Source organism: Procambarus clarkii, chromosome 65 (genome assembly GCF_040958095.1).
Source record: "Procambarus clarkii isolate CNS0578487 chromosome 65, FALCON_Pclarkii_2.0, whole genome shotgun sequence".
NCBI lineage: Eukaryota > Metazoa > Arthropoda > Malacostraca > Decapoda > Cambaridae > Procambarus > Procambarus clarkii.
The window spans coordinates 22,161,723-22,176,722 of record NC_091214.1 but is presented as its reverse complement, the minus strand read 5'-3'; the positions used below and the strand labels follow the sequence as shown (position 1 = coordinate 22,176,722).

Genomic DNA, 15,000 nt, shown 5'->3' with positions numbered 1-15,000 from the left:
CTGGACTAAGTTGAAACCTCTAGTTAACTTAGAATCATATTTCTGGCTTAGGGAAACAACTTTGTTGACTAACAATACAAAGAAAGGTGTTAAACACGTGGCTTACGAGAGGTTGAACTTTTGATTATATTTACGGTGAAACTTACGGTGTAACACACTAACCCACAAGTCTACCAGCGTACTTACTGACCTACTGACTTACCGCCTACATCCGCTCTCTTTTACGTTTAACGCTTAGTTCACGCTACACTTATCAACCGCTTAAAATGACACTTACAAAATTAACTAAAGAAATACTGATGTAAGTCACTTTAAACCCCTAAAACAAAACATGGTCTATGGTCTCCTCTAATTGTAATAGCCACTGTTTGCGTTACTAATACTTAGATTAATTATTGTCTTCTATGCATTTTTACCCCCTAATATAGGCCTCTCCACTCTTCTATATACATCTAACTCACTCACACAAGCTAGTTGATCCTAGCTGCTGTCTTGCCCCTCAAAATGACACGCTGGCATGGGAAGACGGCCACTGTCTAGACAGAAACTTAGTCTTTGATGGAACTTACGACTGCAAGGACCTGTCAGACGAATCCTTTCTGTGGTAGGTCGCACACAAAGACCCACACGCTACACCAACAGTGCCACGGATTAAAAAGGCACGCAGTGCCATAAAAAAAAAGCATGTTGTAAGCTTTTGTACAACCTAGCACTGATAGGCACTACAGCTCTTCACTTTCCATTATTATCCCTGATGTCAATATTCCCACCCTTATTACTAAAGTCGACTATTATCCTTGACATCAGTATTACATCAATGTCCAGCACCCCTAGCTTACTGAGGTACACTGTTACCTGTGACATCAATGTTGCATCAGGTAAACTATTATTACCTGTGACATCAACATTGCACCAACCGTCCAGCAACCCAGTATGCTGAGATCAACTATTGCACGTTCCAGCAACTCTTGCATGCAACCTCTGGCTTTCTCCCTGCTTGATTGAAAGCTCCATCTTCCCTACGCCTACCCTCCACACCTCCTGGACTTTAAGACAATCTATATGTGCATATATATATATATATATATATATATATATATATATATATATATATATATATATATATATATATATATATATATATATATATATATTCAGGCTTGTTCGCATATATATATATATATATATATATATATATATATATATATATATATATATATATATATATATATATACTATCAATTATCTACTTTTATGTAAATATTTATTAAGTGTAACCATGTTTAGGTTCATCCATCATGTGCTGCAAGTTATATGAGGTTCAGTAAAAATAAGCATTTTATGAGATTATTGAGTTTTGTTTGTCATAGTGGTGATTTTAATAAATTATTATCTAGCTACATTAATTCACTGTATAGATTATCATTTGGAATTCAGTTACGTGTACCAATACAGACACACACACACACGTGTGAGTGTATTATTGTCAGTTTAACGTATAAAGTAGAGCTCACTTAACTATTCATTTTAACATTTCAAGTCATCTTTATCACGCCATCTATCATTACCTCCCCCCTTCCTCATATGAGCTCTTGACTCACATGGTCCACAACCTTCCCCCCAACCTCAATGAGTCCACAGTCACCCTCAACCCATCCACCTCCATCACCCACACTAATCTTGACCACCTCGACACCTGCAGATATCCTCAACGACCCAAACAGTGCTCCTCCCTGCAATCCGGAGGAGTGCACACTCCCTGACTGCTTCTGCTACAACAGTCCTAACGAGGTAAGTGTTGCCTCTGATTTCTTAGAGGCAAAAGTAATAATTCATAATTACTATATCAATGCCGCTAGATCAAATATTATTGATGTAATTCGGAACTCACAGTTCCTGCGACGGCGCTGGAACCAATCGTATTGGCGTATGCCTTTCCATTGGAGACTTTCAGCGCCGTGGAGGGGGGGGGGACCTGCTGCATGGGTAACAGCTTCTCCCCCGAATCAACCCACCCTGGCTTTGCGCCCTGGTGAGGCCACTCCAGACTCTGGTGTCGAAGTGAGGCCACTTCGACACCAGAGTGCAACTCCATTGTCTCCTGAGACTGATTGGATGCCTACTATACTATACTAATTGTCAGGGAAAATGATCCCCCTCTTGTCTGTTTTAACGAAGTCATTAGAAGTTACAATACTCTTTCAAAACAATTCATTTTCTTTCTCTGAACTCACATTAAAAAGCTTCAGATGATATTCTGACTTCTCGCGAGCGATAGCATACCAACCAAGATGTAGCATTTTATCTTCATTACTGAAGAGCATACACAAGCACCCTTAAGGAGAGTTGACCAGACCACACACTAGAAGGTGAAGGAACGACGACGTTTCGGTCCGTCCTGGACCATTCTCGACTTGAGAATGGTCCAGGACGGACCGAAACTTCGTCGTCCCTTCACCTTCTAGTGTGTGGTCTGGTCAACATACTTTAGCCACGTTATTGTGACTCATCGCCTGCACCCTTAAAGAGACTGATATCGAGGCACTAAGATAATCTTCCTCTTACACTTATCTCCTTCTCCCCGGTAAAGATTCCACACAAGATGCAGCCGAGTAACGTCCCTCAGATGATCACCATCACCTTCGACGACGCCATCAACAACAACAACATGGATCTGTACCAGCAGATCTTCGAAGGGCGGTACAACCCCAACTCCTGTACCGTCAAGTCGACCTTCTTCGTGTCCCACAAGTACACTAACTACTCCGCCGTCCAAGAGATCCATCGCTTGGGACACGAAATCGCTGTCCACTCCATCAGGTGAGATTTAGAAAAGGTTTAAAGGAGATTATAGATTCAGGATTTAGAAGATAGAGATTTAGAACGTGTTTAGAGAGCAAGATGTGGTACTATTTAATACATATCACATTGTACGAGACACTAAATTACACGAGTAATCATGAATTTTTGCATTGAACGGATATTACTTATAAAATATAAAAGTTGAAAACAAACATATCTAAATATATATTTAGGTTTTTCTTAATAATAAAATATAAATGTGTATAGTAAAGGACCAGAAGTATAGCACAGATTAAAATTAAATAAAGAAATAAGGAGGTATAAACACATCCACTTGTCTGTTGGTGTATCTAACACATATCTGTCTGTCCAGTCACAACGACAGCGAGAGCTTCTGGAGCAACGCGAGCACGGACGAGTGGGAGCGCGAGATGGCCGGCGGTCGCGTCATCGCTGAGCGCTTCGCTAACATCACCGATAGCTCCGTCATCGGGGTGCGCGCGCCCTACCTGCGCGTGGGCGGCAATAACCAGTTCAGGATGATGGAGAAGAACGCGTTCCTGTACGACTCGACCATCTCCGTACCCCTGCAGAACCCGCCGCTGTGGCCCTACACCCTGTACTACCGCATGCCCCACCCCTGCCACGGCAACTCCCAGAACTGCCCCACTCGCTCCTTTGCCGTCTGGGAGATGGTAATGAACGAGATGGATCGCCGCGAGGAACCTACCATCCAGGAAGAACTACCAGGCTGCGCTATGGTCGACTCTTGCTTCTCCAGCAAGCCCACCGGCGACCAGTTCTACCAGTTCCTTCAGAACAACTTCGACCGCCATTACCTAACCAACCGCGCCCCTCTAGGTCTCTACTTCCACTCCGCCTTCCTCAAGAACAACCCTGAAATCCTGGACGTCTTCCTCTACTGGCTGGACGAAACACTGCAATCCAACAAGGACGTATACTTCGTAACGATGACCCAGGTGATTCAGTGGATACAGGACCCCGTCGCCATCAACCAACTCCAGAACTACGAGCCCTGGAAGGAGAAGTGTGACCCCGCCGGCGCTCCCTTCTGCTATGGCGGCACTAACTGCGAACTGAGCACCGACGAACTCCCATCAGAGACTATACGTCTCAACACCTGCATGCGCTGCCCTAACAAGTACCCATGGCTAAAGGACCCCTTGGGCGAAGGTTACTTCTAAACTACCGTAAACTGCCCTGCTGTGACCTGCTCCCCTGGGAGAGCCCGGCCCCCTCCCCCCGGGGTGCAGCTTCTTATATGTAAATATTGTTTTATAATTTGTACATGATTGTGTCTAGGCAAGAATCGTCGCGTTCCGGACAGACATTTGTCTGTCAAGGCCGTGGCGTAGGGTACCGCTGCTCCAGCACGGTACCATGACAAGAGTATGGAACCATGACAAAGTATGGTACCATGAAAGATCACGGTACCATGACAAGCGCGGTACCATGACAAGCAGGGGGCAGATCTACCACTGCCGGGGCCCAGCCGAGGCCGCATCCCGCGCGGGGCTCTTCCCTTGGATCCGGGAGCCCGCGGCGGCCCCTTCATATTTATTGGAGCTGGAGGTGCCCTTTTCCCCCCCCCCCCCCCCCCTTGCTGTGGCCGCCCCCACCACAGGCCATCCCAGGCGGCCATTACCTACACACATCTGAGGTCTTACCTACCTGTGATCATCGTCTAGAAATATAGAGTCACTTGTTTTTATCTTCCATATTATGTTTAATGTTACCCAATAAAAAACATTATTCCTCTCTTATTCTTTTATTGACTTTAATATCCACAAGAAAAATCCCCTGATTTATCTTTCGACAAGCCACATAGCACTTGGATGGGGGTTAGGAGAAGGATTTGGGATGGGACGGAGGGGAAAGGAATGGTGCCCCCAATCACTTATGGACGGTCGGGGATTGAACGCCGACCTGCATGAACACATGATACCTATCTTGTGTAGCTTCCGGGTAGGTAGGTAGGTAGGTAGGTAATGATACATTATGTATACACGCTTAAATGCTGTGAGTTTCTTTGTTAATCCTCGCTTCTGAATGGTTGTGAGTCTGTATCACCCTTGCCTCTGAATGGCTGTGAGTCTATGTCACCCTTGCTTCTGAATGGCTGTGAGTCTGTGTGTCACCCTTGCCTCTGAATGGCTGTGAGTCTGTCACCTTTGCTTCTGAATGGCTGTGAGTCTGTGTCACCCTTGCCTCTGAATGGCTGTGAATCTATGTCACCCTTGCTTCTGAATGGCTGTGAGTCTGTGTCACCCTTGCCTCTGAATGGCTGAGTCTATGTCACCCTTGCTTCTGAATGGCTGTGAGTCTGTGTGACACCCTTGCCTCTGAATGGTTGTGAGTCTGTCACCCTTGCCTCTGAATGGCTGTGAGTCTATGTCACCCTTGCCTCTGAATGGCTGTGAGTCTGTGTCACCCTTGCCTCTGAATGGCTGTGAATCTGTGTCACCTTTGCCTCTGAATGGCTGAGTCTGTCACCCTTGCTTCTGAATGGCTGTGAATCTGTGTCACCCTTACCTCTGAATGGCTGTGAATCTGTGTCACCCTTGCCTCTGAATGGCCGACAATCTTCTCACAACAACTCATGAAAGATTCTGTGCCCCCCCCCCCCCCTCCCCAGTCTTTCATGAGTCTGTAACCATAAGAAAAGGTTAAGAACTGTTACTCTAGAGTCTAAAGACTTCCTGAGACATCTTCAGACGTAAATTGTTCAGAGTATCAACCCGATTTATTAATGGTTTCCATGGTTTCTCATATTTTGTTCAGTTTCTATGGTTTGAAATTGGTAGGTCTATTAACTGCCCAATTTGAGATGTTTGAGGACCTCTGTGCTTAATGGCGGGATCATATCTGCTTGAAAGGTCAGTCTGGAGCAATCTCATCCGTCAATTTCATCCTACAGTCCTATTCTACAGTCTCATTCATCAATCTCATCCTACAGTCCTATTCTACAGTCTCATTCATCAATCTCATCCTACAGTCCTATTCTACAGTCTCATTCATCAGTCTCATCTATAAGTCTCATTCTTCAATTTCATCTTGCAGTCTCACCCCATCAATCTCATACTTCAGTCTCATTCTTCTGCCTCATCCTTCAATCTTATCTTTCGGTCAAATACACCAGTCTCATCCTTCAGCCTCATTGTCCAATCTCATCCATCAGTCTCACCCTCCAGTCCAATCCTTCAGTCCCATCATGTAGTCTCATCCTTCAAGGTCATCTTTAGTTGTCGTCTTATAGTATCATCCCTTCGTCTCATCCATTCAGACTCATCCTCCAATCTCATCCTTCAGCGTCATCACCTTCCCTCTCCTTCATCACCTTCTCTAGCTTTCACCACTTTCTATACCCTTTACTACCTTCCCAACCCTTCATCAACTTCCGTACTCTTCACTCACATTCCTTTCATCACTATAACCATCTTTAATACACATCCTCCATCCATAAATGAGATATGAAAGATAAGCTAAATTTATTACTGAGAAGCATTGGAACAACTGTATAGGTCACACAGAAAATATATTATGATCAATATAAAAGTCTAGGGGACTCTCATCAAACATTTCACACATGACTGTGAAAATCGCATAGGAGGGGGGTCTATAAATGCTGATATTTATTAAAGTATTAAACTTGGACCTACCCTGACCAGCCTACGTCAGTACCGCTCCTAAGACTATCCCCTTGCAAAGTTGGATGAGACTAGCCCCGAGCGTCGAGCCTACAATTCTGGTTAGACTGTTTTATAATTTCACACACACACACACACACACACACACACACACACACACACACACACACACACATATATATATATATATATATATATATATATATATATTTATATATATATATTGTGCAAAAGGCCATCATTTCTATAATGTCGCTATCTACCCAGGATCAAATTATTACCCAATACCCGTTATTAGTAACTTCATACTAAATTTTTTGTGTTTTGTTAGATCCGAATATGTGAACTCACCTAGTTGTACTTCGCGGGAATTGAGCTCCAGTTCCTGGGCCCAGCTTTTTACCACTAGTTATGAAAGAGTGTATGAAGTCAGGGCTCCATTTTTTTACTGCCTCGTTCCACTTATTATCAATAACGGTGCACATTCTTCCTTCTGCCCCCCTTAAGTGATCTAGATGTTCACTTTCCATCCGTGTGTTCCCCTCTACGTCCTCCTGACCTTAACCACTATGTCCTGTACTCGTGCCCCGCCTGATGTGGCCCACGATACCCTGAAATGTTCTGTAAGTAATGATAATATATTCGTTATGGGTTTTTTGTGTTGAAGAATATCTTCAGTCTTATCTTCTGGTACAGCACCAAACGTGAGGGTGTGTGTACTCACGTGTTTGTAATTGCGGGGGTTTGGCTCTTTGGTCCCGCCTCTCAACCGTCAATCAACTGGTGTACAGATTCCTGAGCCTACTGGGCTCTATCATATCAACATTTAAAACTGTGTATGGAGTCAGCCTCCACCACATCACTGCCTAATGCATTCCATGTGTGTGTGTGTGTGTGTGTGTGTGTGTGTGTGTGTGTGTGTGTGTGTGTGTGTGTGTGTGTGTGTGTGTGTGTGTGTGTATGTGTGTGAGTGATAGTGGAGGGTTGAATACCAACTCTTAAGTCTTGTTCTGTTGTCAGTCACCTGCTCCATGGCTGCCAATCTCGTGCCTCATATTATGCCTGTTTATAATACTATAAACGGAGAGAACTCCACTTCTCTCTCGCCTCACTTGCTCTCTGTTCTCACACCAAAGACAGATAGCATAGTTGGCTGCCTATAGTAGGGGGGCCTGACAGCTGAGTAGACAGCGCTACGGATTCGTAGTCCTGAGGCTCCGGGTTCGATCCCCGGTGGAGGCGGAAACAAATAGGCAGGGTTTCTTTTACCCCGATGGACCTGTTCACCTTGCAGTAAATAGGTACCTGGGAGTTAGACAGCTGCTACGGCCGGCTTCCTGATGGAGTGTAACAATAAGGAGGCCTGGTCGAGGACCGGGCCGCGGGGACGCTAAGCCCCGAAATCATCTCAACATAACCTTCTTAGCTCACAATCCTGGATTCGATCCCCGGGCGGAACATAAATGGTTGGGCACTTTTACTTTCACTTAATGCCTTAAGTACCCAGGAGTTAGGCAACTGTTGTGGGTTGCATCCTGGGGAAGGTTACTAGTTCGACCTTGGGGGGGGGACCTCAATACATTCCTAAAGTATATGTATGTACACAGGCTTCGTGTCCCCGACAACGGAATTATTATATAAATATGCCTTTGATTTGGATCTCTAGCTTCCACCCATGCCCTCTCATTCTTCAGTTTCTCCTTCTGAACATATTTGGCAACACCTCCCAGTTACTGCAATATTATCATCAGTTGTCGAGTGCCTTTCCATTGGAGACTTTCAGCGCCGTGGAGGGGGGGGGGGACCTGCTGCATGGGTAACAGCTTCTCCCCCGAATCAACCTACCCTGGCTTTGCGCCCTGGTGAGACCACTCCAGACCAGGCCGACACCAGTGTGCAACTCCATAGTCTCCTGAGACTGATGGATGCCTACTATTACTACTACTGTCACTCTTGTCTCAGAATTGTGAGGATATGTTCCACATATCCTCATATCATCTTGGACGAGTCTTGAGGCAAACATCTTGACGATTTAAATCCAAGATAAACAATGTACTAGACAAGTCATGACAAACGACACTAAGATACAATAAGACCCGAATCGACAATGAGAATTGTCGATGTATTCGATGTGCATTCTCAAGACGATCGACTTGAGAATGGTCCAGGACGGACCGAAACGTCGTCGTCCCTTCACCTTCTAGTGTGTGGTCTGGTCAACATCTAATCATGATTATTATGCCACACAACTCTTGAACACAAGTCAGTATCCAATTAATATATCCATAAAGCTTACCGTTATACCCAGGACATCTTTCATCCTGTCGTGGCCAGGAAGCAGAGGTTGAAATTGAAATTGAAATTGAAATTGAAATAAGTTTATTGAGGTAAAATAGCAGAGGTTGCAGAGTTTGTCTGTGTGTAAACAAAGGGCGCAGGGAAACACTTGGGGGGGTTTCCAGTGTTTTATGTAGCAAAGAGGGGAAAAGGGGGGAGGCATATCTAGGGAGGAAAGTGTCATACACGATAGTGTAGCAGGGGAGAAATGTGTCAGGGAAGGAATGTGTCTGTGTCCAGATAGAAATGTATTAGAGAGAAAAATGTCTGACTGGCAAAAGTAGAGAAAAAAAGAGAGAGTGTAAATGCTTAACATCCATGGGGAATAGATTGTAGCCGCAACGACAGAGAACCATCTTAAAATATGTCCTGCCTTCCCCTCCTCCCCCCCAAAAAAAAACCTGTAGTTTGCCTGTAGCTAATTTCAAGAGTTCTGTTCCCAAGGCCCTGTCTGAGGTAAGCTTCGCCAGAATTGTTGCCTAAGCGGCTCTCAGCCATACATATCCACCACAACTCGATTGCTTTAGGTCCTCTTACAGGAATTTGTCCAATAAATATTAACACGGTATTAAATATCTCAACGCAAAATTGAACACCGAACAACGGGTTTAAACTGGATAAATCTAGATTTAGGAAAGACCTGGGTAAATACTGGTTTGGGAACAGGGTTGTTGATTTGTGGAACAGGTTAACGAGTAATATAATAGACGTGGGAGCATTTGATTGTTTCAAACGTAGGTTAACGTTGATTCGAATGGCCTGGTACCCTGGCCATGACCTGACCCCTGGTAATCTGGCCCTCAGCTGACACCTGGTAACCAGGGGCCAGATTCACGAAGCAGTTACGCAAGTACTTACGAACGTACATCTTTCCACAATCTTTGACGGCTTTGGTTACATTTATTAAACAGTTTACAAGCATGAAAACCTTGCCAATCAACTGTTGTTATTGTTATAAACAGCCTCCTGATGCTTCGGAGCTCATTAACTGTTTAATAATTGTAAACAAAGCCGTCAAAGATTGAGAAGAGATGTACAGGTTCGCAAGTGCTTGCGTAACTGCTTCGTGATTCTGGCCCCTGGTAACCCTAGTGTGATATTAAAATAATAACTGTACCCCCCCCCCCCATGGCTCTGAATAATAAGTGTGAGTTACGGGCTCACCATAGCCCGTGCTACATGGACACTTCGTCCTGAGTAGCTAACTCTTTAACAACAACAACAACAACAACTTGTGTCTCGGGTGCACAATAGCCGGAGCCAAGTGCGGGGATTACTAATGTGAGATCCCGCCAAACACACACCGAAACTACGACGTTGCTACAACGTTGGAACAAGTTTTAACACCTCCTAACCAGTTATAACAACCAATATATCAAGTTCTAACAACGTTCTAATACGTCATAAACACGTTAAGCCAAGATGTAACAACTTTATTACAAGTTGTAACAAGCGGAAAATAGAGACAGTTTCGGTTTGTGTTTCCAGGGATGAACCCTTGTGAGATGTCAACATTTTTAATGATTTGAGGCACTCGCGGCGACTCTGATAAATATACTAGTGCATTCATCTTATTGTGAATTTCAGTTAACCGGCTAATGCGATTTTATCTCCATTTGATACACAGTTTTTGTCATACAATACCAAGTATGACATCTAATAGTGGAGAGGGGGGACCTGCTGCATGGGTAACAGCTTCTCCCCCGAATCAACCTACCCTGGCTTTGCGCCCTGGTGAGACCACTCCAGACCAGGCCGACACCAGAGTGCAACTCCATAGTCTCCTGAGACTGATGGATGCCTACTACTACCACCAAGGAGAACTTTTAAATAACTGAACAGTAAAAGAGTTCATAAAGGCCATGTTAACCTCATGAAAAATACAATTTAAACAATGAAATCAAAGTTAGCTGAATGTGTGTGAATCAGCTGGAGAACCAGCAGCAAATGAGAGAAATATTGTTGGGTGAGTGGCAGCACCGAGGCACGAGGACAGCGAGGGGTGGAGAAAGTGAAAGTGAAAGCGGGACAGAAAAAAAGGAAAGTTGTACAGTTAACGTGATAAAAAAGAGACTTCGGGTGATGAGCTGGAGATTGGAACGAGAGAAGACGGGTTGTGTTGCCGATGGGAAAGATGACAGGTATAGTGAGAGAGAGAGAGTGAGAGAGTGAGAGAGAGAGTGAGAGAGAGAGAGAGACAGACAGAGAGAGAGAGAGACAGAGAGAGAGAGAGTGAGAACGAGAGAGAGAGAGAGAGAGAGAGAGAGAGAGAGAGAGAGAGAGAGAGAGAGAGAGAGAGAGAGAGAGAGAGAGAGAGAGAGAGAGAGAGAGAGAGAGAGAGAGAGAGACAGACAGACAGAGAGAGACAGAGAGAGAGAGAGAGTGAGAGAGACAGAGAGAGAGTGAGAGTGAGAGAGAGAGAGAGAGAGAGAGACAGACAGAGAGAGAGACAGACAGAGAGAGAGAGAGAGTGAGAGAGAGAGAGAGAGAGAGAGAGAGACAGACAGACAGAGAGAGACAGAGAGAGAGAGAGAGTGAGAGAGACAGAGAGAGAGTGAGAGTGAGAGAGTGAGAGAGAGAGAGTGAGAGAGTGAGAGAGAGAGAGAGAGAGAGAGAGAGAGAGAGAGAGAGAGAGAGAGAGAGAGAGAGAGAGAGAGAGAGAGAGAGAGAGAGAGAGAGAGAGAGAGAGAGAGAGAGAGAGAGAGAGTGAGTGAGAGAGAGAGAGAGAGGTAGACGTTATGAGGTGCAGAGCCTCCACCTCACAGCCTCTCTTAAGAGAGAGAGGTAGACGTTATGAGGTGCAGAGCCTCCACCTCACAGCCTCTCTTAAGAGAGAGAGGTAGACGTTATGAGGTGCAGAGCCTTCACCTCACAGCCTCTCTTAAGAGAGAGAGGTAGACGTTATGAGGTGCAGAGCCTCCACCTCACAGCCTCTCTTAAGAGAGAGAGGTAGACGTTATGAGGTGCAGAGCCTTCACCTCACAGCCTCTCTTAAGAGAGAGAGGTAGACGTTATGAGGTGCAGAGCCTCCACCTCACAGCCTCTCTTAAGAGAGAGAGGTAGACGTTATGAGGTGCAGAGCCTCCACCTCACAGTCTTAGTGGATTGTCTCATTCAATAAAATATAAGTAAATGGTATATAAAATATACAATAATAAATTAAAAATCTCTATTGAATAGGGTTAAATATCTATTAACCAGCTTAAAAATGAACTCATATCAGCATGTATTTTCTTTAAAGAATATTATAAAAAATTAACAATAAAATAATTGTTAAACACAATTAACATAAAATATAAAACCACCCACCAACTTCAGCTCTTTACACAATAATCATTTACAAATATAGAGTAATACAGAACAAGGAAACTACTCAGACGAACAGCAAAATACATTGTCGGTTTCAAACCGGCGGCTTCCTGTCCCAGTCGGGGCCACCAGATGGATGGTAACCCTCTGAGATTGACCAATTTCGTAGGTTATGAAGAGAGACAAAATCTTGACGTTATCTTGAGATGATTTCGGGGCTTTTTAGTGTCCCCGCGGCCCGGTTCTCGACCAGGCCTCCACCCCCAGGAAGCAGCAGCCCGTGACAGCTGACTAACACCCAGGTACCTATTTTACTGCTAGGTAACAGGGGCATAGGATGAAAGAAACTCTGCCCATTGTTTCTCGCCGGCACCTGGGATCGAACACAGGATCACAAGTCCAGCGTGCTGTTCACTCGGCCGACCGGCTCCCTGAGTGAAAGAAACTCTGCCCATTGTTTCTCGCCGGCGCCTGGGATCGAACACAGGATCACAAGTCCAGCGTGCTGTCCGCTCGGCCGACCGGCTCCCTAAAAATGTTTGTGGCATGTTTTTGTTGAAGGCTGAGGGACGCCTCGGAGCCGCGTACCTCCGCCTGCACACTCACCAGGACAGGAGAAAGTCATGAGGCTATGCTTGGTGCCAGGCGAGAAGGCCCGCCTCCGTATCTTCACTTCAGCTCCATTCTCTCCACCTCTGACCATTTCTGCCTTTCCCAAATCAATTGTTACTCCAGCCTAACACTGCATCTGAATGACCAACTCTAACACGGATCGCTTCAGCCCAGTTATGGTAGCTTATGTCAAACTGCCTTCAACATGGTAAGTTTTTCCCACACTTCAGCTTTACTCGGTCTGACCCAGCATAAAATTGTGTTGTCACGTCCAGATATTTCACACCTGAACCCCAACTGTGTCCACTACATCGCAGAACTTTGAACCCAAACCTAGTTCTCATCATCTCCCATCCGACAATATTCCCTTCCTCCTTGTTTCCTGCACCAGAAATTTCAATAAAATATTCCCAAAAGTGTCTGGATCATATCTTCAAGGGAATCGCTTGTATCCCTTGAATCGCTTGGATTGATTGATTGAGTTGAATTGGCTTGCCGCCGGTGTGGTGGAGAGTGAGGCGTTGGTGTAATGAACTTTTAGCCAGTTTGTTCAGTCTGGTAGCCCCACTTGCTACTAATGTGTGGATACCTTGTTTATTCATGCTCATCATTAGCAAATATTAAAAGAAAGGAGACTGTACACAATAAGTTTGTTTACATAAATGAACAGCAAGACAGACACTTAGTACCGACACATACGAGGAACTAGTAGTAACTCCTCGTTTCTCCTCTCGCTGGAACTCTGTTTTCTGCTGCTTAGGTATCTACTGGATTGCGATGCCTGTTACCCCTGACATCTCCAAATGTTAAAAAGGATTCTTCTGTGGATTCTCCATTTTCCTTTGTCTAAAATACATGCATCCCGTCCTCCCTTCTCTGGCTTTCATGATCTCTTAACCGGGTGATTCAAGTTGCTACCTTGAAACTGTAACAACTGCATTAACTGCTTCTGAACTAATGCTGATAATGTTAACTTTCAGGCAATTCTGCTGTCCACCATGGCTTGTGGGGACTGTAGCCTGGGAAAACAGCAGGATGTGATTAGGATATGTCCTGGATAAAGAGAAGGATGTGGTGAAGAGGTACAGGATCACACTGTAGTCAGGGCGAAAGAATATGATATGATCAGGATATGACTTGGATAAAGAGCATGATATAATCAGAATCTAGCCAGGAAAAACAGCAAGATGTAATCATGATATGACCTGGATAAGGAGCAGGATACTATCACACGTTATTCAGGGAGAAAAAGAACAGGATGTGATCAGGATATATTTTGGATAAAGAGCTGGATATGGTCAGACTGTGGCCAGGAGAAACAGGATATAATCAGGCTAAGGCCCGGAGAAACTTCCTCACGAAAGCGAGAGTTAACCTGTTTTTTGAAAGTGGTTCCAGTGAGCCCTAACCTGTATCTGAGACTTGGGTGGTGGCTGGTAGTTGTGGTTGGTGGTAGTGGTAGTGGCTAGGTGCTGGTAGTCGTTGTGGCTGGTTGCTGGTAGTAGGGACTACATGTAATAGTTTAGAATGTTTGCTAGTAATGGTGGTTGATAGTTAATGGTAGTAGTGGTGGTGGTTGTTTGGTGCTAGTGAGGGTTTCTAGTAGTGGTCTAGGATGCTTGTTGGTAGTGGTCTTGGCTGGTTGCTGGTAGAAACGGTTGCTAGTAGCTGGATTCAGGTAGTAGTGGAAGATAACAAAAAGGTAGTGAGGATAGCAACGGCTGTTAGAGGTGAGGATAGCAACGGCTGTTAGAGGTGAGGATGGCAACGGCTGTTAGAAGAGAGAACGACACTACTGGCAACAAGATACCCAAACGACGAGTTACTAAACGACGAGGAGTAGCCAGAAGGCACTGAGAAATAAATAGAACTTAGTAACATGGGGCCAGATTCACGAAGCAGTTACGCAAGTACATACTAACGTGAACATCTTTTCTCAATCTTTGACGACTTCGTTGAAGACAGTTATTAAACAGTTAATGAGCTCCGAAGCACCAGGAGGCTGTTTATAACAATAACAACAGTTGATTGGGAAATTTTCATGCTTGTAAACTGTTTAATAAATGTAACCAAAGCCGTCAAAGATTGAGGAAAGATGTACAAGTTCGTAAGTGCTTGCGTAACTGCTTCGTGAATCTGGCCCCATGGTAGACAAGCACAGCCAGATTAACACATGGTTCAACAGACAATGTAAGGAAGCCAAACACAGGAGACAGAGAACGCATGGAAAACGTATATTCAGCTGTGTGCCGAGGTAAACACAGGGTACTAA

At 44.8% G+C, this 15,000-nt stretch overlaps 1 protein-coding gene and 1 long non-coding RNA gene across 3 annotated transcripts in view; one reads left to right on the top strand and one right to left on the bottom strand.

The window, feature by feature from the left end:
* Positions 1-4,581, top strand: part of serp (chitin deacetylase-like protein serp) — a 22,196-nt gene extending 17,615 nt beyond the window's left edge. For both annotated transcript variants that reach the window (XM_045734594.2, XM_045734595.2), the window contains exons 5-7: positions 1,703-1,791; positions 2,591-2,820; positions 3,176-4,581. In XM_045734594.2, coding sequence (XP_045590550.2) covers positions 1,703-1,791; positions 2,591-2,820; positions 3,176-4,007 — 1,151 coding nt within the window. In that variant the 3' untranslated portion in view covers positions 4,008-4,581. The remainder of the gene's footprint in view (positions 1-1,702; positions 1,792-2,590; positions 2,821-3,175) is intronic.
* The window catches only part of LOC138354890 (uncharacterized), a 273,297-nt gene that overhangs the window by 105,801 nt on the left and 152,496 nt on the right, over positions 1-15,000 (bottom strand). The window lies entirely within an intron of this gene.